The sequence below is a fragment of the Galendromus occidentalis genome, unplaced genomic scaffold (genome assembly GCF_000255335.2).
Source record: "Galendromus occidentalis unplaced genomic scaffold, Mocc_1.1 scf7180000077501, whole genome shotgun sequence".
Classification (NCBI taxonomy): domain Eukaryota; kingdom Metazoa; phylum Arthropoda; class Arachnida; order Mesostigmata; family Phytoseiidae; genus Galendromus; species Galendromus occidentalis.
This window is the reverse complement of record NW_003805489.1, coordinates 895,329-917,918: the sequence shown is the minus strand read 5'-3', so window position 1 is coordinate 917,918 and position 22,590 is coordinate 895,329. Positions and strand designations below refer to the sequence as shown.

The 22,590-nt window shown below is 52.6% G+C and overlaps 1 protein-coding gene across 1 annotated transcript in view; it reads left to right on the top strand.

Moving 5' to 3' along the window:
* Positions 1-2,394: 2,394 nt before the first annotated feature.
* Positions 2,395-22,590, top strand: part of LOC100897315 (kin of IRRE-like protein 2) — a 62,677-nt gene continuing 42,481 nt past the window's right edge. Inside the window, exon 1 of the mRNA XM_029112443.1 lies at positions 2,395-2,446. Within this exon, the coding sequence (XP_028968276.1) occupies positions 2,395-2,446 (52 nt within the window). The remainder of the gene's footprint in view (positions 2,447-22,590) is intronic.

Here is a 22,590-nt window from a genome sequence, read left to right as displayed (position 1 = left end):
CTCGACGTCGATCTGTCTCTCGAACACATCGGACGGAGCATTTTTGTCGGGTCGAAGCCGTCGGAACATGGTAATGTGTAATTAGAATTTCTGTAGATTGACAATCTCTCTTAGCTCATCCCTTGAGGCAGATCCGTGTCGAGCATAATTGCCTGCTACTCGTCTTGGCGGGCGTCTCGGATATCCTCCGCAACTCCTTCGGCTCACCTAGCCCTCGCCGGTGTCTTGTCCGACCGCGACATGCAAGACGGTGAGCGAGGTCCCTGCCTGTGTAACTAATTATCGAGAACTCAGCGAGCACGCTGTGCCGAAGGACTCCAATCGCAGTCTAATTCTAGCAGGCTTGGGCGCACACCTTGCCGACACGGACTCCGCCGTTTTTCCGTGTATCTCTCACGGAATCTCCTCAGAGCGATCGAGTCGAGATGGGAGCCCCGTGAGTGGTCTTGTGACGAATCCGAATTCCCCTCGCTGATCCCGATATTCGGGAGACTTCAGTCCCCGATCGACTTCCCAACTTTGACCTGGATAAAGACTCAAGGCGAATTACGAGCCTGCAGAGTCTCATTGATTCCAGATCAAATTTCGGGCGAGATGAGATTTCATCTGGGAATCCCGCTGTCGAAATGAACTCGGCTCCTCAATAGTATTTGGGAGCACGGCTAACACGGTTCATAAATGACGTGATGTAGTAGCTCAAGATGAGACGAATGTAGGAGATCAGAAAACTTGGCGCATGACCGCTCCTATGAGGATCCTCGGACAATTTCCTCGTTCGAACCTGCCTCTCGTGTGGACTGTCGGGATCTCCTGAAAAGTTTCTGAGACACACATTCCAGTAGAGAGGCTTCGACAGACAGTCGTGAATCCGATTTGTGAATCACCGACTCGTCCCGCTGCGGCCGTGTCGGAACGGAAACGGATTTGATCTTCCATCGGTGCCCCCGAAAACGTAGTTTGCTCCGTTCCAAGCTTCTTTCGGTCGAAAGGGAACAATAGCTGGAACTCACAATGAGCCGACTCAGTAATGATTTCGACCACTGGATATCTTCGAGCAGTCTCCGAACGATTAAAATTGAGAACGCAGCGAAACTCCATTGTTACCACTCGTTGTTACCGAAAGCGGAGCTCGAAGGCTACCTATACCGCTAAACTCTTTGGAAGAAACCCTCAAGGGCGGCCAAGGATACCAGGAAACCGGGAATCTCCCCTCCCAGAACAAGTTCCGGAAACGATTCCGCTGAAGCGGAGTACTAGCCGAAGTGGGGTTCTCCTGGCATGGCGCATAGGCGAGGGAACACCAACCGACCGGGGCAACGATAGGCCGCGGAGAGCCGGAAAAAATCCCCGGATTCATCAGAACCAGGATTGAGATAGAGGCATGTCGACTCTGACAATAATGATGTGTTGTTTTTAAGTTTCCGACACAGCGGAGTGGGTTGTTTCCACTTCGCCGAACTTCGCTTTACAAAAGATGCAATTATCTAATCAAGACACTTTGTCGCCGTCGAACTCGCTTCGAGATACATAACTTCGGAGACAGATTTTACGCCCACGTCCTGTCGCAGCGAGTAACCGACCAATGTAGTGAAACCAATCTGGAAGGCTCCCCTCTCCGACGGTCCTCTCCACAAACCCTCTCCAACGTCCGCGTGTTACGTCCTTCTGAAGTCGCGGACGCAGTTTCTATCCGAAAGCGCTTCGGTGACGGTTTCGATTGGTGGCGCCGCGGCCGCCTTCTGTCAAACAGACAGCCTTCTGTGAGACAGCACCTTAGTGAGTGAGTCGTGCATCATAAGTTCTCTATCGCGGCCTCTCCGGCTGACTCGTCGCCGCCGCCGCCGCCGCTGCTACATCCTCAGTTGAAAAGCGCGCGGACTGTCGATCCGACAGGAATCGACAGGTTACACGCTTGGAGCAAATTCTATTGTTGGTTTTGTTGTGTTTTTGAGTTGGCTTTCGAATTCGAAGACTGGGGGCCCATCGACCACAGTGGGATTTCCTGTGAGTGACAGGTGAAACAGTGACTTACGTCGAGACGACATTAGACGAAGACCACACGCAGAAGGATATTCGCAGTGTTGTCCGGTGCATCCCAGCAGGCTTCGTTCGGGAGGCTTGATTGACTTCTCATCTCTGTGGATCAGTTAGAGTTTTCGGTTGGATACCGAATCCGGCTTCGGACCGGACTACCCGATGCTGGAGCAGTGAATTCCGGATTGCGCTCCGGAACTGTTATTCTCACGCCCTTTGGAACGCAGAAATTTTCCCGACGAGGTCTTTTTGAGTTCATGTGTTCAATGTGTTGAGTTACGGCACTTGTCAGTTCCCACCGGTTCGGATTAAAGCTCCATCGAGCTCACAGCCGCCTAGAGGCGGTCGGACTTTTTCAACATGCGGTTCACCAGTGCCTGCTTCGTGTGCGGCTTGGCCGTACTACTATCAGGTGAGTTGGGGTTACCTCATCCGTCAGCGGCGTCAAACAAAGACTGGATGAATCGGGCCTTGATTGACAAACGCTCGCGCGCACAGGCACCTCATCGGGTCGTCGCGAGTGAACTTGGTTCGGCCGAGCGGATTTTTGCTGATCTGTTATTTTCGCCAGCATCTCGTTTTCTCACAAGAGACTGGCGCGTGTGAAAATCAGTCGGAGTCGCTCTTTTCTGAAAGAGGAGGGATATATAGCTTAAAAACGTCGGGGGTGGATGCGGCACCGCAAGAAAAGTCCGTCCGGCCGCGGTGGCAACACTCGCCGGCTGTGAAGTTTTGAAAGCCAAAACCAGGTAACACCGTAGTGTGCGCCGAGCAATGCAAAAAAATAATCCCTACAATTTGATGCGCGATAACGGGGTCCACGACAGAAGAAACCCAACGTCGACCCTGAACCCTCTCCCTTTCCTCTTACTTAGTTGAGAACCCCACGGACCCGCGACCGAAACCACGATTCCATGAATGAGCCGCGATAATCCGCGATAAGAAGTTGGGCGCGAGTTTGACGGACAGCGTTCCGCCGATAGAGATGCGGCAAGTTTGAGGGTCTTCGTCGTAGGCCGAAGGGAGGGGGGGGGGATACGGGACGCCGGGGAGCGGGCAATCGGGACTCGGAGTCCTGAGAGTTTGTCGAACAGTGCTCGACCTCTCCAGGGACCGGAGCGCTCATCCGATTCGTCGCTCGCCAGTAGAGAGACGTCTGTCATCTGCTTGTCGACAGAGCACCGAGAAGGAACGCGAAGCATCGGTCTACTATTTGGCTGTCTCTCGACCGCTCGTTGCGTCTGTCCGTTTGACCGCACACATTGACCCCTCTTATGTTAATAGCGAGCGATACACGGGATGAGCTTTTTACGGAGCTCGAGGACAGCGGAGACGTATCGAGGTTGCACAGACAATCATCATGTAGAAATGGCTTGATGGATGGGTGGATGGATGGATGGATTAACGAACGACCGACGAGGAATCGGTGGAGCCTTGTAACAACCACTCCCGTCGGATCTCGTTTCTGTATACGGTTCACGTATGAGAGCATTCCGGAGCGGGTCCGGATTCAGCACGATCTCCTCCGCCGCGGCGGGGAGCATCTGTTGCCAAACGTCCACGCTCTACGAGGAGCGTTCCGCTTTCCTACCCTTAATCCTCAGAGTTCGGATCGAGAAAATTTCGTGTTCGGTCGGGTTTGTTCCAGGCTACGATAGATCCGAATGCGCTCAGCCCCCAGTGCGTGTCTAAGACAGCCCTCTAAAGTGGCCATTTATCACCGAATTTCGTGTGACCGCACCGGTGTGCTGCGCCCGACATATTCGAGGCGCTGGATTCCGTTTTCCGGAATCCGTCTCCCGTGGAATTAAAATCCGCTCCTCGGATGGATGCCATTTAGGCGTCGGTCGTCAAATCACGTTCGGAAATTCGAATCGTGGTCGATTGTCGGAGTCTGCGCCCCGGCTCAGTGAACACATTCAATTGCAGCATTCAAGGTTCTCAACATTTAATTGAAGATCAGCTAGCTAGACTGCTCGCTGAGGCGTCTGTATCGCTCCATCGGTAAAAACTCCGCCGGATGGGGGGAATATTTTTATGAATGGCGGCACTCGCCGGAAAATCGTTCCCGGTCTCGACACCCTGATTATCGATCGGTCCCTGCTCAATGCTACGTGCTGAGGAATGAGCGTTCTTGTGAGGTTCGCTCAAATTTCCTGCTTCTGGAGTCTCCCCGAACGAATGAGCCCGAGACAGAAACTCTTTCCCAGAAGCCATTTACGGAGATGAACAGCTCCCAGAGCTCTCCAGGATCCGAGCTCGGTGATACGATTTCGTACAATAGACATTTCGACTGACACACTCGGCCGACGACCACAATAAGAACATCGACGTTGTTTCCTGACAATATTCTTTGCGATTCGTTGCTGTTGTTGTTGTCATCGCCAACGACGACTGGGGACCGCATTGGGAAATCAAAAAAAAACGCAAATCCACAGAATGGGCTCGGAAGGTGGCGCAGCTTGACTATTGTGCCGACGGAATGCTATCAGAGTGAATCTTTTACCAGCAGCGTTTGGGAATTCGGCACTGCGGCCATTAAGAAGGAGACCCGTTTCGGCTGACATTGCGTAAAACTAGCTTGCGACTAGCCTCTCTTCACAAATGTGCAATGCCTCCCCTGAATCACTATGATTGTCTAGGGCGCCGGAATGAAATACTGAGCTGCGCCTTGGAGAATCGGCACTGAAAACAGGCGGTGTCACGCAGAATTCACCGAAAATCGCCCCGTCGGTCCTTTGTTTCGATTTTCTCTTTCTCTTGGAGATGTGATGGGTCGAGACCAGGGTTGGCGAGAGAATATTCAAAAACGCTTATCCCACCCGAGACGACGAAACCGAGCTCGACCGAAAGAGGAAACCATATGTTTCACATGGTGTAACCCGATGCTAACCCGGACGTTTCTCCTAGCGTTGGCAAATGTGATATGTATTTATTTGTCGAGTCCTCCGTCCATCTCCTGGAGAGCGGCCTGCATATTGTGCAAGGAGGCCGAGCCTCCGCTCTCTTCGTTCATACGGTCGGTCATGCAGAAATGGGCTGGGCTCAGCCGGGTTGGGCTTTCGTTTTGTTTGTGTCTACTGCGGCCGCTTCTCCATCAGATCAGACAGCGGATGACAGCCCACCATTGATTATTGCATTTTCTGACGAGACGTCCGTATTTACGTACGCGCGTACGTACAAACGTCTCTGCTTGCGAACATCGCAGACCTGCACCGATTAGCAGCGTCTGGGCAAACAGGAGCAGCTTACCGACGACGAACGGATTACCGCGCACCGTCCGGGGAGTAACCCGAACGTCTTTGGCGATCCGCGGTCGAGTTTCCCGCGGACGCAGGCTATGCTATACCCGTTTCGCGTTTGTTTGCCATAAGCTCCCCCCGTTGCCGAATAATCGACAAACTACAGAACGTACTCGTCTGATTGCAGAGGGCTTTCAGACAGAGGTGAGGGGCATCCGAGTGAGTCGCGTAGCGAATGAATGCCGACTCGAGCACGGCTCGACAAGCTGCGACTTATAACAGCGCGACTTATAATTTATTTACGAAACGTCTATTTACGCCTGGCGAGCCGCGAAGAGCAGCCGTACTACCTGCTCGACCGTTTGTCCTAGGGAGACAACGTTTAGTGTTTGCCTATTCTATCTGGTTGACCCGTAAACAGTTCATTCCTGCGGAAACACGAACATCGATCACGTGTGAATCAGTGTAGATCCACGCGAGTCGATGATCACTTCCTTTTTCCGTCAGAGGTCTAGATTACCATCGGACTCGTTAAACAGCCGCGCACTTCGATCGGAAAAGGCATCGCCTCCGAACCAGATCGAAGCTCCCGTGGAAGATGCGGGAGAATTTTATGGGTAGAGACAACAAGAAAATATCCAAGAGGCGGGTGAAGAACTTCGGGGAGAGGAGAAGGAAACTCAAAATCGTTCTTTATTCTCTTGCGGGTTCTGCTTATCATCTAAACCGATGAGAATCTTTCGCCGTCACTCGATTGTGCTTCAGCGTTTAAGCCGCTCGGATTATCGCTCGTGACGAATCACATCCAATACGGCAAGCGGTATTACGTGAGTCCAGGTGGGACGGCTTGGGGGGCCGATCCGAAGTGGAGACAAAAAATAAGATTCCGCAAGAGACTGACGTTTTTCGTGAAATCGCCACCGCGGACGTCGGTGTCGCGTCCACATGTCAGAGCGGTGCGATCAGAAATCTCTCCATGGTCTCGATCTCGACGAGCGATCACCAGCTCCGGCGCGACAAATGCGTGAGCGCGCTTTTGTGTGCTTGCACATTCTCGTCGGAGCAATCAAGAGGCGGCGGATAAACGAAGAAGCAAATAATTCGTGTATACGCGTTATCTCACTTTATCAGGAAGACGAAGATCGTGACAAGGGACGACTACAAAATCGGCAGTGAAGCCCCGGAGGGCCTTTCCGAGCGGGAGATTGTGTCGTTCGGGGAGAAGAAACAAAGTCATTCAACGCCGATCTCCCAAACGGAAAATAAATACGTACTTAATCGTACGCCTCGGTCAGCCGCGGCCGACCGACCGACCGTTAGCTCACGTCATCGCCTTCGTCGCCGGGCCCCGACGCTGACGGCTCGGATTCAACAACCACACCAGCATCGCTTCGAAGATGTCCGATCAGAGTCCTAATACGTATCGGGTCACGACGATAGCAGTTAGATAGGATTCCTTCGGTGCGTCGCACTGACCGTCCACCGGACAGATGAGTTAATCGACGCGCGGGCCCGTGGAAAAATCGCAGTGATCACTCGCGCACATGCGAAAAGAGTTTAATTAACGGTTCTCGAGGGAATACGACTGACGTGACGGCTCCGCAGCCGACGGGACTTTCCTTAGATTTCCTGAACATGCTGATCATGCCGGATTCCGAGAAGGTCAAGCGTCGTTATGTCTTCAATCGATTATTCGCTCTGTCTTCCTGCGCGATCCGCATTCTTCGGTCGGCTGGGATAGCGAAATAATGCCGATAGAGAGTTTCGACGTAGATATATCTGTGAGGGATGGACGCGCGCAAAACTTTTATAAACCCTAGTCGCTCCCTTCGAAGAATGAGCGAATACCGATAAGCTTCGTTACTAATTCGTCACTTTTCGGCGAATGTTCCTTGTGGATTATCTCTCACTTTTCATTCCGCCCTCTTCGCCCTGTCGAACTCCGATCCATCAATTGATCAATCCGTCTCTCTCAGCACATGGTTTTCTTGCTTTCGCTTTAATCGTCTGGACTTATCTTTGGGTGGCGGCAGCTTCGACGGAGAAGAAGATTCTGATGTTGGTATTGGTGGTCGAGTGTTATCTATGTGATCAATTTCAACTACGCCCCGAGAGAGAGAAGACTGACTCGTATTTTCCCTGCCCGCGAAACGGAAGTTCCAGACACCAGATGAAGAAGTGAGTAAGCGAGCGCTACGTGCCCATCTCCCGGACACCGAGGCAATAAGCCTGACGGCGTTTTTAAACAATGCCCGATCCTGTCGATGGATGGACGGTTACCTCATCGCACCGTTTTCGGCGAACCCACTTCCTCAGTGTGTGTTTCGTCTCGATCGGCAGCGACTCGCTTCTGATATGGCGCTCTTCATTCACTGAATCCATCAATCGATCTTGTGATCCGACAAACATCCCGACGCTATCGTCTCGATCGCTGTACCGACTTATCGTGGCTAATATTTATCTACTGTCCCGGCGACGTCCCAGAGATGGAACTCGAGAAACATACGCGCGCATCAGAGTTCTAATCGACCGCCACGGTTGCCGCCGACGCTCTCATGACGCGGTAATTGACACGGTGGATCAATCATCTGTAAATTATGCTATCAGAGACACCAAGCGGAACAAAAGCACTCAATTTTTTCTCCACTGGTCTCGGAATTAATCCGGCTGCCGGTCAGTGTCTGCCACCGGCATTGCGGGGCCCAGCAAATTGCCAATTGTATCGAACAGCGCGACAGGGAATGTTTTTCTCTCCCTGTTTCCGTCCGTGGGTTTTTCTCCCTCGCTCGCCCGCTCGCTTCATCATCCGCCGGAATATTCTTGTTTCCAATCAGTCTTGTCTCGCGCAGTGGACTAGGCAAACACGATCGACAAGTCGTGCAGTCAGTCGAGCAAACACCGCAGGACTCCGAGGAAACTGGTTCTCTGAGGAATCGGCGTTGTTCGGCGCGCGGGATCTTCAAGATCTTGACACCGAAGGAGGTGATAAAAAAAATGACGCCTTCGCACACTTGACGCGCCGAGTGTACATGTTCGTTTATTCTCGAGCTGAATTTTAATGTTTTGATACTACGGTCCGCTCGCTCACGACCGATCACTGGCGGGCGGGCGGGCCTGCGAGCGAGCGAGAGAGTGAATGAGGAGATTGCGGGCTGCCGCCGCTACGACAACGTCTTCAGAACTCGCGCTCAATCTCAACCAGCGATTGTGAGAAGACTTGTTGGCCGCTGCTGAAGAGTGATGACCGGCTCATCAGAACAATGTCAGAGTTTCTTCTGCTGCGCGTGGAGTGAGCCTGTCGCCTTCGCGAGATGGCCGCAAACTGATACCGCTGTGAACACAGACTGACCGACAGAAAATCGCTTCAAAGAACTATAACGACTCACGAGTCGTGTGTCGTCATACGTATGACGCTGGCTGCTTACGGGGAGGAAAAAAATAGGAGGGATATTTCTCTCCGCGCGGTCGGTGGTAGAATCCCTCGGGTCTGAGCATTGCTTGTCCTTCTCTGCTTAAGTGAATTACGCGATCCTGAAGGAAGCCGACGGAGTTGCCGACCGCAAACAAAAACGATTCCTGTTTCTGTGGGGCTTCCACTTGTCGACGAGCGACGCGGACAGCGGTCGCATCGTGGAATGGGGTTGAGAGGTCCTTCTCGCAGTCGTTTTTTTCTTCTCGCGGACTCCTTCCCTAATGCACACAACTGGTTCAGCACCAGTTCATCTGCACCGGGGTGCCGAGTTGTCGAGGAAACATGACGGTCGGAACAATCGCTGTCAATAGGAAGCTCGCCATTATGATCTGATGTTTACTCTCTGCCCCATCAAGTTTATTACCGAGATAAAAGCACGGGTCACGAACTCGCTCAACACCTCGAGCGGGGCGATTTGCGTGGGAATTCAATTAGCGCTAGCAGACTGAAATATGAGTGATTCCTACGATAATTCTATTTTAATTCTGCCGGAGCATGGCTTGCTGTTTTGATCGATCTGGTCACCTACAGCCGGGTCCCTCGATCGACGGTGTTATTTTTTTTATTCTTGTTTCGGGTTCACGGACGCCTCTGCTAACCCCACCGTGACTCCGTCACCGCTGCGTCAGTCAGTGGTCAAAGGCCAAACAGGTGTGGGGTACGAACGATTCTAACAAACTTCATCCGTTAGACCGTTCCTGCGAAACAATGCTCACTGACCAACGAGTCGCGAGGCCACCGACGCGAATCACGTAACCGTAGTTTTGTCGACCCTGTTGACTTGCAGAATGGGGGAAAAAACATCTCTGCGTCTCGGACCCCCAGAAAAACTCCAGGAAGTGGATACGAATTGATTATCAGCGCTCCAGTATCGGATGGAGTCCGGACACGCGTCGAAAAAAATGTACAGAGCTGTAACGTAGGCGGCTGTCGCTTGGAAATTTCGCGATTTCCGTGCGACTTTCGCTCTTCGTTCTTGGGTTCGATGGAAGAGCCGGATGATCGCCAGACTCCGGTCGGTCGTGAGCATTCGTTATCCGAGACATCGCAGAACACAAACATGGACGCCGGACGGACGGACAGACCGACGACCAAACAGACTTGGCTTGCTTGGAAGTGGTGCTCTATAAAAATTACCGTCACACGCGTTGCTAGCAGCTGCTGTTGTGTGTATTCACTGCGGATGAATAGGAAAGCTACTCGACCGGCAGAAAGGAAAAACTATGGAACAGCCCTAAAAAAATACTCAAAGAAGGGGCGCCATGAAAGACACGCTTTTTACGTGCGTCCGACCGTCAGTCCGTGCGACCGACCACTCGCTCGCCTTCTTGCATGGTTGCGAAAAGTGCGTGTATGCCGCGAGCTCCGGCTGGCGAGCACATGGAGGATAGGAACGAGGGTGCAGGGAAAAAAGGTGAAAGGAACAGAAATTTATGACGAGCGGCAGGAAGAGAAATTGATCGTTACTTCCGAGCAAGCAAATCTGCCAAGTGACTCGCATATGCGACGCCCGCTGAGATCCCATATGCACACAAACCACTCGACGGAAATATTCCACCTCTCGACTCAGTCAGTCAATATCAGAGCCGCATTTTTCTCCGAGGTCAGCAAGCACAACAAACTTCCGGTCAGCAACGGGTTCCGAGTTGTCCAGAGCAGACTAAACAGCCTGAGCAGCCCCGGCTGGGCGTCCTCGATCGGAGCGCTAAAATAGATCTCTCCACCGAGTAAATCATTCGCCAGAATTGACGGACACGAGTGTCCGCCCCGGGTTCCGGACGCGAAATATCGCGACTATCGCTCCGGCTATCCCCGAGCTCTGTTGCTCGCCGGTGAGGGACAAGTTGTATTGAGGAGTGACTGACTGAGTGATAAAGTGAGCGAGAACTCGAGAAACGAGGTCGAAGGTTTACAAATTTCCAAGCGGGATGCTCATCATCCGCAACTTGTTGGAGTTGCATGAAGATGGGCCATGAATTCAAAAGCGAAAACGAGTTCAAAGGAAATTATTCCAAAGCAGCAACTTGGCCTCATTGAGCGTTGGAGCGGGACGTTGTAACCAGAAGCGTTCGCCCGCCACTCCGCGGGCCGGCAAAAGAAGCACTGGGCCGGTCGGCCGGCGGGCCTACCTGCCGGCTGGCGAGCTAGTCAGTCTGGTAAGCTCTACGAGCGGGCTAGCGAGAATGGACCAATCGGGAACAACACATGGCAGTTGCCACGGCAAAAGGAGACACCTCCGCACTCACCGCACAGGTGGCTCTAAATAAAATCATTGTTGCTGACGACGCCGCGCCGTCGTCCACCACGACCGCATCTTCAGCCGCAGGCGGGACTGCGACCGCGACCCGTGTTTGCCTGGCGGCGATGCTGCGTCAGGGCATTGTTGAACGTTCGGTGAATGTTGTTTGTTTTTATGTTTTGCTTTCCCGACGATTTCCATCCCGATACCTCCCGATCGTTCTCCCTCCGTGTGCTCCATGAATGATTTGGCTAATTATCGATAAATTGTTTCCGATGCCGAGCCGTGGCCTCTGCTTCCGCGGTGCCCACCCATGTTTTTAATGTCCTGGCAGGATGCAAGCCGCCGCCGAGCTGCTGCATCGATCCGTTCCTGGGGAAAACGCTCCATCTAGAACAATGAAAAGTGCAAGGTCCGAGGAGGTCGGGTCTCCAGAGTTTTCCGATCAACCTCTGGGAGCGAACACTGAAATTCAAACGGAAACTTGGGAAATTGCTGGAAAAATTCTTCGGTTTCCGACTGGTGAGACTTTCCGACCGGAGGCGCTTGGGAAGGGTTTCACATTTTCTCGTTACCGGAAACCGCGGGGCAGAATTGAGCAGATTTACTCAGGCTCTGATTGTTTCGGTCACTACCGTCTCACTCAGATTCTGAGGTGTACGTAAGACGGTCTTTTGTTTTGTTTTTGCGTCAAACTTTTCCTTCCTACCGGCTGTGAAGCTGTCGACGACCTGACCGACGCAACGGCGGACCAAACAGCCAGTCCCTTGGGCTGCCCGCTCTGTGAGGATGGTAATAATGCTCGTTCTGGTGATGTTGCAGTCAACGTGAACGTCAAAGTATCCGTCGTGGTCGACGTTCTTGGTGGCGATGGTAGTGCCGGACCTGCGGCGGGCCTCGTTGGTGTGTAACGGAAAAAGCCGCAAGTCTGTCAATTTCGTCCGATGAGCAGCGCATATATCGCGGAAACAAGCCCGTATTTAGATTTCCGCATCGCTTCGGGAGAAAACCCCGGGCTTTGATGGCAGCGAAAGTCACGCGCAGAATCGGCTTGCCTCATCCAGTGCTGTGCGTCCTTTTTTTCGGGGGGTGAAAAAAGAAACAACGGGCGCTTCGAAGCTTTGATTTTGTTATTGTTTGGCTTTGCCGTCCTGCACCGCTTTTTTCTTTTCTCGAAATTCGGAAATCCCGCCTGGTTTCGAAGAAATAGGCGAGACATTCCGATTCAGCCCGCGCTGTCCGAGCTTGCTGCGAGTCCAGATCAGGAATTCTGTTCCCCGGTATCCAGATCGCGACATGACACGCTGAACGTTTCGGGCGAGATGCTTGCAGCGACTTGAATTTTCGATCGGTGAACTCTTTGAACTTCATTGAGAGCTGTATTTGACCACACTCCGGTTCACAGAGAATCGCGAGAAATCGTGCAACCAAACACAATCTCTGATACCGAACCCAATCAGACATTCGATCTGTGTCTGATTTGACTGGTCGTGACGGTGACTTGCCGACCGGGCAGCGAGAAGTCTTTCCTTGATGGCTATTGACATTATTTCTTCGTCAAAGTTCCAACGTTTCAAAAATTACGGCTATTCTGCGATGCTCGCCTGTTGTGTCCTTTCCGATCTTCTCGCCGAACAAACATTATTTCGAGCGACGTATTGGTGCTACAGAAAGCGTCCAGAACGTCTCCATCCAGGGAATGGTCGTAACATCGCGGTCGCTTCTGAAAAATCAAAATTCTCGATCAGCGGTATTGTTGATCATTCAAAACTTGCCTGGGAAACGCTTCCGCAAATCAGCAACACCAGAGCACACACATGAAGTTTCCAGAGCGTTTTCGATCGACAGCGATCGGACGCTTCAACTCGACCGCGGTTCCTCGAAGTGCTCCTAGAAGAAATGTTTGTGTCGATAGTCAGGAGTTAGGGATGCTCAGGAGGGATCGAGGACGGGACAAGGACCGGGAAGCAGCGGGACAAGCTGATTGAGAGCATCAAGCAGGAAAAAATGAGCACGATTCGGAGTGTGGGAAATGGACAAGCGCAACCCGACCGAGGGCACGACATCTGCACCTGGGTTACGGAAGCGATGTGCTCCCAGAGCAAAGTTTGCTCCAGGTACTCTGATCGAGCCGCTCGGTCTGAGGTTCGACCGTGGATCTGACGGGCGTGCGCCCGCCGTCCGACGTCGACAGAGTAGATCTATTGGGAAATCAGAACATTTGGAAACATTGCTGTAGCTCCGCGCTGTACCCTTTGTGCGTGTCTGTACGCGAGTTGAGTGTCTGCACTCGTCACCGCATCGAATCTAGCGTAGATGACGTGTCGTGATCGCTTGCAGTAAAATCAACATCATTGCCGCCGCGTTACGGCATTCCGACCGTCGCCACTCCCGCATCCGATTCCGGAGTTCGAATATTCACAGAGATGCCTTTGTAGCAGCGATCCGTCTCTTCGTAGTCCCGAGGCTCAATATTTACGAGCGCTTCAGCGATCGCTCGGATATTTTTGGAATTTCCGCGCCCGAAGAGTTCGGGAGATCGCGTTCCATGCCCATTCGGTGGATATTTTTCTCTGCTACTGCGTGTCGAATTTTAAGAAGTTCGGAGGCCTCCACTCTCTTCCCTCCGGATCTCCCATTATCGCCGGAGGTCGGAAAATGAAGGGGAACTAGATATCGTCAGTCGACCTGAGAATCGTTGCCGTAACGGAAGCGGTGCCGCTATTTGGGCGAGCTTCGTGTCGTCGGCCAGATTTTCGGAGTCCCCAGGGTCTCATTTCTTCGTCGATTGGATTCGACTCGCCTCTGAGTTGCCGGTCCAGAGCTCGATAGGAGATGGGGAAAAAAAACGAAAAAAAGGGGACGTTTCGTCTCGCTTAGATTCTTAGAGATCTCGTCGAGCGCCTCAATCGTGCCGGGGGAAGGGGGGAATCATTTTCTAGGAGCGAAAAATAGAACGGTCGGAATTCTCCATAAATCTCCGGTCTCCTGAATCCTTGAAGATTCTTTGAGTGCCCATCGGTCTGATGAGGTCAATCTAATTGCAATTCACGCTCCGAGCCAGGAGACGGTGCGCTCGCTACACGCAGTCGAGTGAATTATGAACTCCGTCGCGTGGACTCTACAATTTTCAACAACGCCACGGCCGGGTCGGCTCGAGGGCGCTCGATGATACGCACGCGCTCAACTGTTCCCGCAGGCTCTTCAGCTATTCCGACGGTCACCTGGAAGGGACTGCGCGGACATTCCTCAGGTCTGAAATCACGCGAAGTGAACATGACTCGACCGGTGACGTCTGGCCAGGATCGGAGTGCCGCCGGCGATTATGTCCTACACAGCAGCATATTGCATTGACTAAGGACATGTCTTTGTACAGCTCTTTTGCCGCTGCTGCATCCGCTTAGCGACGAACACAATCACGCTCACAATTACGATTCCTATATGTATGTGAGACGTAGACGTTCCCAGCGTAGTGTGCCCATCGTATGTTCAGCAAGAGTGACTGGGCCGAGCGCGCGTACTTATTAACGCGGCGACGCTGCATTCCCCGTCGGCGACCGCGACAACGGCAGCGTTTCGTCTCTTCCCGAGTTCGTGGAAGTTGGTAATTTGGAATGTTTCGGAATCCAGTAACTCTCCGTGCACTTTCAGCACGACATGCAATTTGTCTGGACGACGCTTGCTCTGCACCGCACGGTGAGCAAGTTCGCCACGTCACGTATTGTTCGCGGCCGAAACTTGCTGTCTCCTGTGGTGGCGTTAGGTGGGCACCCTCGGCATCCGCGACTAGTCCGGAAGACCCAATTTCGGCTCATCTTCGAGATGTCCCGACAACTAGTGGATGACGGAGGGCGAGTTTGGGCCGGGGGCTGGACTCGACCCGTTGCGAATTCGGTACTGCGACTCTGGCCGTCGAGGTCGTGGGTCAGCCTCATCCCTTAGCAGAAGCGAATCAGTAAATATTCATGTATTCTCTGTCCACGTCACCGCGTCTGGTCCCGGCACTAAGGTCGAAGCCATGAGCTCGATCTTGACCTGACGATCCGCCCGAGTACACCGCCCTGATGCTTCTTCCACGGAAACATGGCGAGGCTCGGGTCCGAGTCCGAAATCGCAGTCTGATGAAGAGGCTTCTCCTACCGGAAGCTCTCGAGCTGGGAAAAGCAGCAACAGCTGTCGGGTTTCGATCGGCTCGAGGCGTGCGCACAATGACAGCTCGATGGTTGCTATCATCCGTGCACGTCGGTTGCCTGCAGCAGACCTTCACCACTTCGACTCGGCCGGGCACGCTCCCGGATCGGTCGGCGCATCGCGATAAATGGACTTAGGATGAGAGCAATTGATTCTGAAATTAGGCTGGCGCTCTCCTGTCTTCTCATCAAATTCAATATTCACAAGATCGTCACGGGTCTTGAGTTTATTATTCTCGTCTGCTCGCGATCAAATTACGACAGTTCTGCATTATTGACTGACCTGTCCTCTCGGACGGATGTTATCGCCGTATCCGAGCCACTCGATGTCAACTGGGCTCGTTTACCAGCGGCTATTTCTGTTTCCCCGACGGCGACGCCAGCCTGGGATCCAACGTCGTTCGCCTTGAGATCGGCTGCGCTTGGCGTCGCGAGTCAGCTGCCGGGAACGAACTTCGATTTCGGCAAATGCGACCTCAATCATCGATGTTGTGGAGCTCGTAGATAGAGTCCGAGCTGAGCGACGCGGAGTCCGCGGGAAACTGCGCGATTCCCTGACAGTGGAAAAGGGAAAGAATACCACGGAGGAAAAGCGTGGGGGAAAATTTTTACTGTCAGTCGACATGAGAACTCTTGGGAAATCTTTGGTCTCCATGCCGGTTTTCCGGGCTCCTCGGAATGAGCTGACGGATCTACTCTCTTGTTGTTGCAACCGGTGCCGGAATGCTTGATGAGATTGTTGCCATGAGCTGCTTTGGTAGATGAATCGGAATAGAGTGATCGACGATTGTTTGGAGTTGTCATTCACTGCCTAGAGACGCTGAGGGGCGTTCTCCACCGGAGCGGGGGCGGAGATCAACTCCCACATCTTGAGTGTCACATTTGCTTTCCATTAAAGCTCCTCGATAAGATCGAAATCGACGCGTTCAGTCTTCTCAAAGTTATTAGAGAGCTCGGAAATTCGGATGGCCTGAGTTTTCCTCACAGTGTGTTGTCGATCGAGTAGACGAAGTCTCTGAGCTTCTACATCGAGCGGAACAAGAGGAAAAATCGTCGACTGCCACCGTCCGAGCCCCGAGTTTGCCTAACCCAATTTTTTCGGAGTCGAAATCCCCCGACCCATAGACCAAGCTGACAGTTGGCCGGCCAAGCGATCGCGGTCTCGATGGCGCCTTCGTAAGAAAGACGATTGTGGATTGCGAATCGACGTGGGTCGATCGTTGGCCTGGCTCACTGGCTCGGTGACTGACTGGCAAACAGCTTGGCAAACTTCGCTTCCATGAGTCCTCCATACAAGGCCGCGCCCGTTTAGCCCATCAACTGCTTCCTCAGAAAAGACATCCGCACCGAGCAGTCGGCCGGCCGGCCAGCGAGGCCGCCGTCTCAAGTCAGCCGATAGCCGGATACTGAGTGAGCGAGCGAGGGAGCGTGCATGCTTCCTCGGAGCCAAGTGCTTCCTACAGCCATTTAAGTGGCAAGTTGACACACTCTTACAACGAGGAGCACGAGGCTTAAAGGGCTTGTTTCCATGCTTGAGCCCGTCTGCTCGACTTCCGAACGCGAGGGTCGACAAACTCCAACGTCGGTTTCATTGAGAGGAGGAGGGAAGAGCGAAAATCGACGCGAGAAGTTGACGCCCTGACGTCCTTTCCGTTGTTTAAAGAGCTCCTTCCGTTGCTCGCATTCGGCCACCGACGAGAAGCCCGCAGTCAGCTCGAGAGAGATTCAGTTAGCTTTCGCTGCCGGGCCGCTACTGCTCGAGTGACTCGGGACGACAAATGAAGTCCCGCGAGGCGAGATCACGTAGTGATGACTTCGAGATCTCATCGCGCCTGTTTCCTGACGAAGTCGAGTTCCTGTTCTGCCCAAGGTCGAATCGCTATGCTGTAACGATTACGTCGGAGATCGAGCGACTGGGAGACGGGAGAGTTGCGAAGGCTCGATTCGGACTCGGGTTTTCGATGAATTGCTGGAAGGCTATTTCGTGATTTGCTTCATGTCTCTCCGAGATCAGCAGAGAGGATTTTCGGCGAGCTCGTTCTCTCTTCCGAGGCAGAGCCGGGCGTTGCATCGCGGGCATTTTCACGCTAGGCGCGGACTTCAAGCAGGAAGCTGACTGAGCGGATTGTATCATCTTCTTCCTTAGCCGACAGGCCGCGTATCGCTCCAGCTCTTTTGCGGAACTTGTATTTTATTGCATGCCGAGTGGTAACAGCGTCCCGAGGATGGATCACATGGCGTAAAAACTTCCTGAAAAGGAGGAGGCCGCTCGGGATACTCGTCCAGCTCCTGGGCACCGATCATTGCATTCAGTAGTCCGTGCGGAGGATGACTGACTCCCTGACTGTTTCCTAGAGAAGCATCGCAGACCAGGTGGAAGCCTTCGTCTGTATTCTGGCTCTCGGCTCTCATATATTGCAGAAATTACGCAAGTTTCCTGCAGAGGATTCCAGACTAACGATCGAGAGCTCCCCGGATCCGGGACAGGCACCTGGACAAGGAATCTTTCTCCGAAATCGGCTTCCATTCCTCCTCGCTCCTCATCCGCGTACCTACATATGTATATGCTGGATATCTCATCAGAATCAAGACCAATCTTGAGTCGCCACGCACGGATTCGGGAAATTGCGGCTCCGTAAATTATTGTCCCCTACTCTCGACGCAGGCGGGACCTGATCACTCGAATGACTTGTACGTGGTCATTTACCATGGTGAATTGTTCCTCCACGCAGCCAGCCGTCTGCCAGACACCCGATGCGTTCTCGAGCCTCTTCGTCAGGCAGAACACAGCGGTTGATAAATGCACGATTTTACGATGGCGATGCCGTCCCGAGGAATAAGAAGGATGGAGCGAGGGAAATGGATCTACGTCTCCACGCGGAACTTTGTCATTGCCGGATTCATTTGGAGCGAATCGCAGGAAACAAACTTCGATCTCTGACCACACAGTAGAAGTTTGGCGCTGGCTGGCAATCAGTTCCGCACTACCCCATTAAAATTGCATTACGATAGGAACGCGTGCTCACTGGCGCTTTCTTTTCTTCCTCGTCTCATTAGTTCACTATCTAGCTCACCCATTCATTCACTCACTCACTCACGAGTTCCGCGATCCATTAGATAGATACTTGTCTGAATCGATCTCTGTGTTCATGTTCGTGAGGAGAAGCCGAGCGAATTATCGCGATGATCTCCCTCCGCCTTGCCCCCGCACCCCCGTAGCCGCTCAGCACCCTTCCCCCCCCCCTATTTCCCCCTCTTCCACCAACTGATGTTATCTCGGAGTTCCGATAGAATTCCGAGGGAAGTGTCCCCTCCCGTCCCTGTTAGAACATGGGAATCCGAATACTCGAGACAGCGTATTCTCGGGAGTGAAGGTCCACGAACGAACACAGTGGGAAAACCTACATTAGACAAGCGCGAGACTCGAGCTCGAGTTAGATAAGCGGCAGGAACACCTCATGGGTGGATCGATCCGAGACATACTCTGAGACTGACCAGACGTCCAATCAGCGAGTTGGTATTTGTTGACAGAGACCTGAAGAGCCGACCTAATCTCGCGATTGCTTCCTCTCTGTTGATTCCTTCTATGTAGTTTCTTCTCCAACTATAACCCTGTCCAAGCGTCTTTCAGGGGTCGATGCCGTCGACGGCAACACAAACGACTTGTTCCGTTGCCTCCTTCCCTCTGCTGTGCGGTGGGAGATCTAGTGTGCCACTCTTCGCTTTCGAAACCGCAAAACTCGCTCGAAACCGCACTCGCCGTCTCGCGTTTTTTTCGCTCGATCGCTCCGCGACCCGTCCACTTGGCTCCGCCGGTGGCCCGGAAAGACGTCGGAGCCGGGAAAGAGGATCTTCTCGAACGCAGGACACTCACGGAATAGTCGAGCTCTCATTCGGCTATGTACAGAGGGCTTTATAGCTAAATTGGGATTGGCCAAAGCCAACATTTTGCGACCTCACGTTTAAGAACTCCGTTTGTTATCTCGGGGCTCAGAGCCAACCCCTATGGGATTATGGGGAAAAAATCTTCTGCTTCGTCACCGAATCTGGGACGGGCTCGTCAAATCCACTGGGATTTGGGCAGAAATATCACCTCCTCAATTGGAGGATTTCGTCGAGCGTCCGAAGATCCATCCGTCGATCCGTCCTTCTCCTTTGCCCCCTGCAACATAATCGAATGACACTCACGCGACTCGCTCCGAATGGGACCCTGACTCCGACTACGCTCAGAAACTGAATACAATGTTACAGTAAACAAAGATTCAAGGTAGAGACGTTTGACCCGAAACAACTTGAACGCGAAAGCATCGGTCCGAAAGAGCTTATGGTCGTCGTCGTCCCCCCCTCCACTGTCGCCCGTAGACAAGGGCTGACTCGGACCGTTTCGAGCGTGTACCACAATGAAGTGGACAGAAAACAGAGAAAACCAAAACGAGATTATAGTTCCGGCTGCTCATTCGCTTACGCTCTCGTCATAACTTCCTAATGTTGGCTCATCCTCGCTTCCCTCCTCCGCTCTCCGTGTTATTACACCCGAGGGGGACTTTTTCTTTGTTTCAAGGAGTGCCCAGCCCTAACTCATATTTAATGAATCCGCTCGGCTGCGTCGGAGCCTGCATTCGTACCCTCGCTCGCAGCCATCCGCCGACATGCATGCCGTCCTTCAGCGAGGGGTCGCAACCCCTTGAGCGGCGCTGTCGCGTTGAAGGCCGTCTAGGTTTTTTCTCGGCGCGTTTTTTACTTTTTGTCCAGTCTTTCTATTGTGAAACACAAATTAGAGCTGTGAGAGACGGGAACAAAGACGCCCGTCCGCCGTACTGGACGAGGGAACTACACGGCGTTAAAGGGACTTTGAGATGGTCTTCCGACGCCGGAACGAGCTCGCCGACAAGACTTTTTCCCCACTTTGCTCCGAACAAACAAGGCGTTTGGGAACTCTCAGTCACTTTCAAGAAGCTCCTGGTCGAGGGCAATCAACGGAAGCGGAAATATGTGGAGCTCGATAGTTTAGATAGACGTACGTCACCAATGAGAGAATATTCGTTTTTCTTTTCGATCATTCGGGAATGCTGCAACCGTCGGAAAATTACGAAAATCGAACGAAGAACTCGAAAAATCGAGTTTGTTCGCCGAAAATTTCTCCCGGGCCTCGTTGAGCCGGAGGGGATCATCGAAATCCTCGATGTTCCCCCTGTGGGGAGGCAAGGTAGGGTTCGAGAGAGGGTTCAGCTCTCCGAACGCAACACTTCTCGGATTCGCCCCCGCTGTCACGATGATCTTCACTCGAATGTTTCGCAAACATCGCAGCGGAGTTTTGTACTCGAGCATGTATCAAAAAAGCCCGCATCTGCCTCCGATGATTCCCTTCTGCGCTAGCTCTGGCCTGTTCTTGCTCAACTTGTGCTTTGTATGAGTTGCCCGGCACGTCTTGGGTCAGGCAAACAAACTTCAGCGAGCGAACATATGCACACAGCCATGAAAGGGATGCTTCCGACCTAAACACGATCTAATTAAATTACTTAGCGAACGAACATTTTTTCCCCTAAGATTGGATGCGCTGTTGATTAGTGAGCGAATGGGCTCACCGAGTAGCTGCGTGTTCGGGAAGTCTTTACGGTGAAAAAGACGACTATTGTGTCGGACATGCCCACGCCGAACCCTCATACGTATACGGCGGCCTTCAGAGAACTGCAACGTCGCAACTCGTTATGTCGTATGTCATGTCGAAGCATTTGAAGCTTGTTCCTCGCTCGGATAACATCACTGCCGACCTAATGAGTGAGGCTTCTGCCAACAGACTTCCTTTCCCATCTTGGGTTTCTCCGATGCCTCTCTATTACATCGAACCAGCGACTTATTGACTTTCCTCGCTGTCTTTTCGCGACTCCTCTATTATTCCGAGGCTCGTTCTTTTTTTCCCGTGCCCTACGCTCTCCTTCGAGGAGCGAACGAAGATAGCTCCGTGGGATGGGGTCGATAATCCTATTTGTTACACTACACGTACAAATACACACCGTCTCGATCTGCTGGTGGAGGCGTTTCGTATCATGGATCTGCTTCCGGAAGACGCGGCAGCCACGCTCCCCCCGGCTTGACTTACATCGACCATCCTGCCAAAGTCAACTTTTCCCGGGCTTCTCTTGGCGAAATCGATAACGCCGTGCCGCCGTCATAAGCTCCAACGTCTCGAAACTTCAGCGGAACTTCGTCTGACTGCCGTATGTCCTCTGTCCCCGCTTCACTCGATTAGTTCGTGTTACTCCGCATGGACGTATACATATACAATCACCTAGGGCGGTATATGTCTTCGTCCGACCTGTGATGTTTTTCCTCCGTCTGTCACAGAATTTTTTTTTCTGTCACCTTTCCTCTCGTAGATTCCCCTCGCTGAGTACGCGGGGTCACCCGAGTTTTTGGCAGCGCGTGGCGCGGGTCACGCCTCTGCCAAGAACATAAGGTGTTCTGTTTTTCTAACGGATGTGAAAAATTGAAGGGTGGCGTTTGTTACCTCCGTTGATTGATAGCGTATGCATAATGGCTCGCAGCGTCGAGTGACAACGCAGCCTGAACGAGATCATATACAACGATGTCACGCATCGTCGGCGCGCTTTCGACCGAAAAAATATAGAACAACGCCGAGAGGAAAAAAATATTCGAATAGCACAGCTTCAAGGACTCCTGGGTCGAGGAGGATATCGATATCTGGCAGCTCAAACGCTAATGAGACTTCTGAGATCCGTGATGCGATCTACTTCGAATTCTCCGAGCGGAGTCCTCATCCGAGGAGGAAAGAAGTTGTCTCAGTCGCTAATAGGAGGATTCTCATAATCCGAATTCCAATGGAAAAATCCTCTAGTGTCAAAGATCTGATTCTGCTGACAGGTTGTGTGGATTTGGTAGACTCTGCGGCTGAGCGTCCGCGAGGCGTCAGAAGGCATGAGCGGGAGGACCGGCGGCGGTTTCCCGCTATTTGGACTCTTCGCGGAGCATTCCTTACCTGGGAGTCGTTGGCACCGGAACGACTTTCTTGCCGTGAACGGGAAAACCACTAGAAGAGGCGTACGACTCTCCCAACTATTCTGCCGACAGCGTTCTACATACTAGGTGCCGACCGAGTTTCCCAACGTACAAAGTTTGTGGAATCCTCGTTTCTCCAGCTCGTGCTGACATCCAGAATGTTTGACGTGGGAAGCAACTCCTCTTTGGAATAACGATAGACGCGAACGATTACCAAGAGTGGGATCGCTGAGCTTTCTTGCTGCTGCTGCCATTGCTGCTGTTGTTTTCCTCTTCAGCGATGGCGGAACCGATTCCAATACGAACCGTCGCGGTCTATTTGGAATTCCTAATACCTGCTCGTAACATCGAAAGGCTCACTATCGAGATCCCGAGCAGATGGCCGGTCTTCCCGCG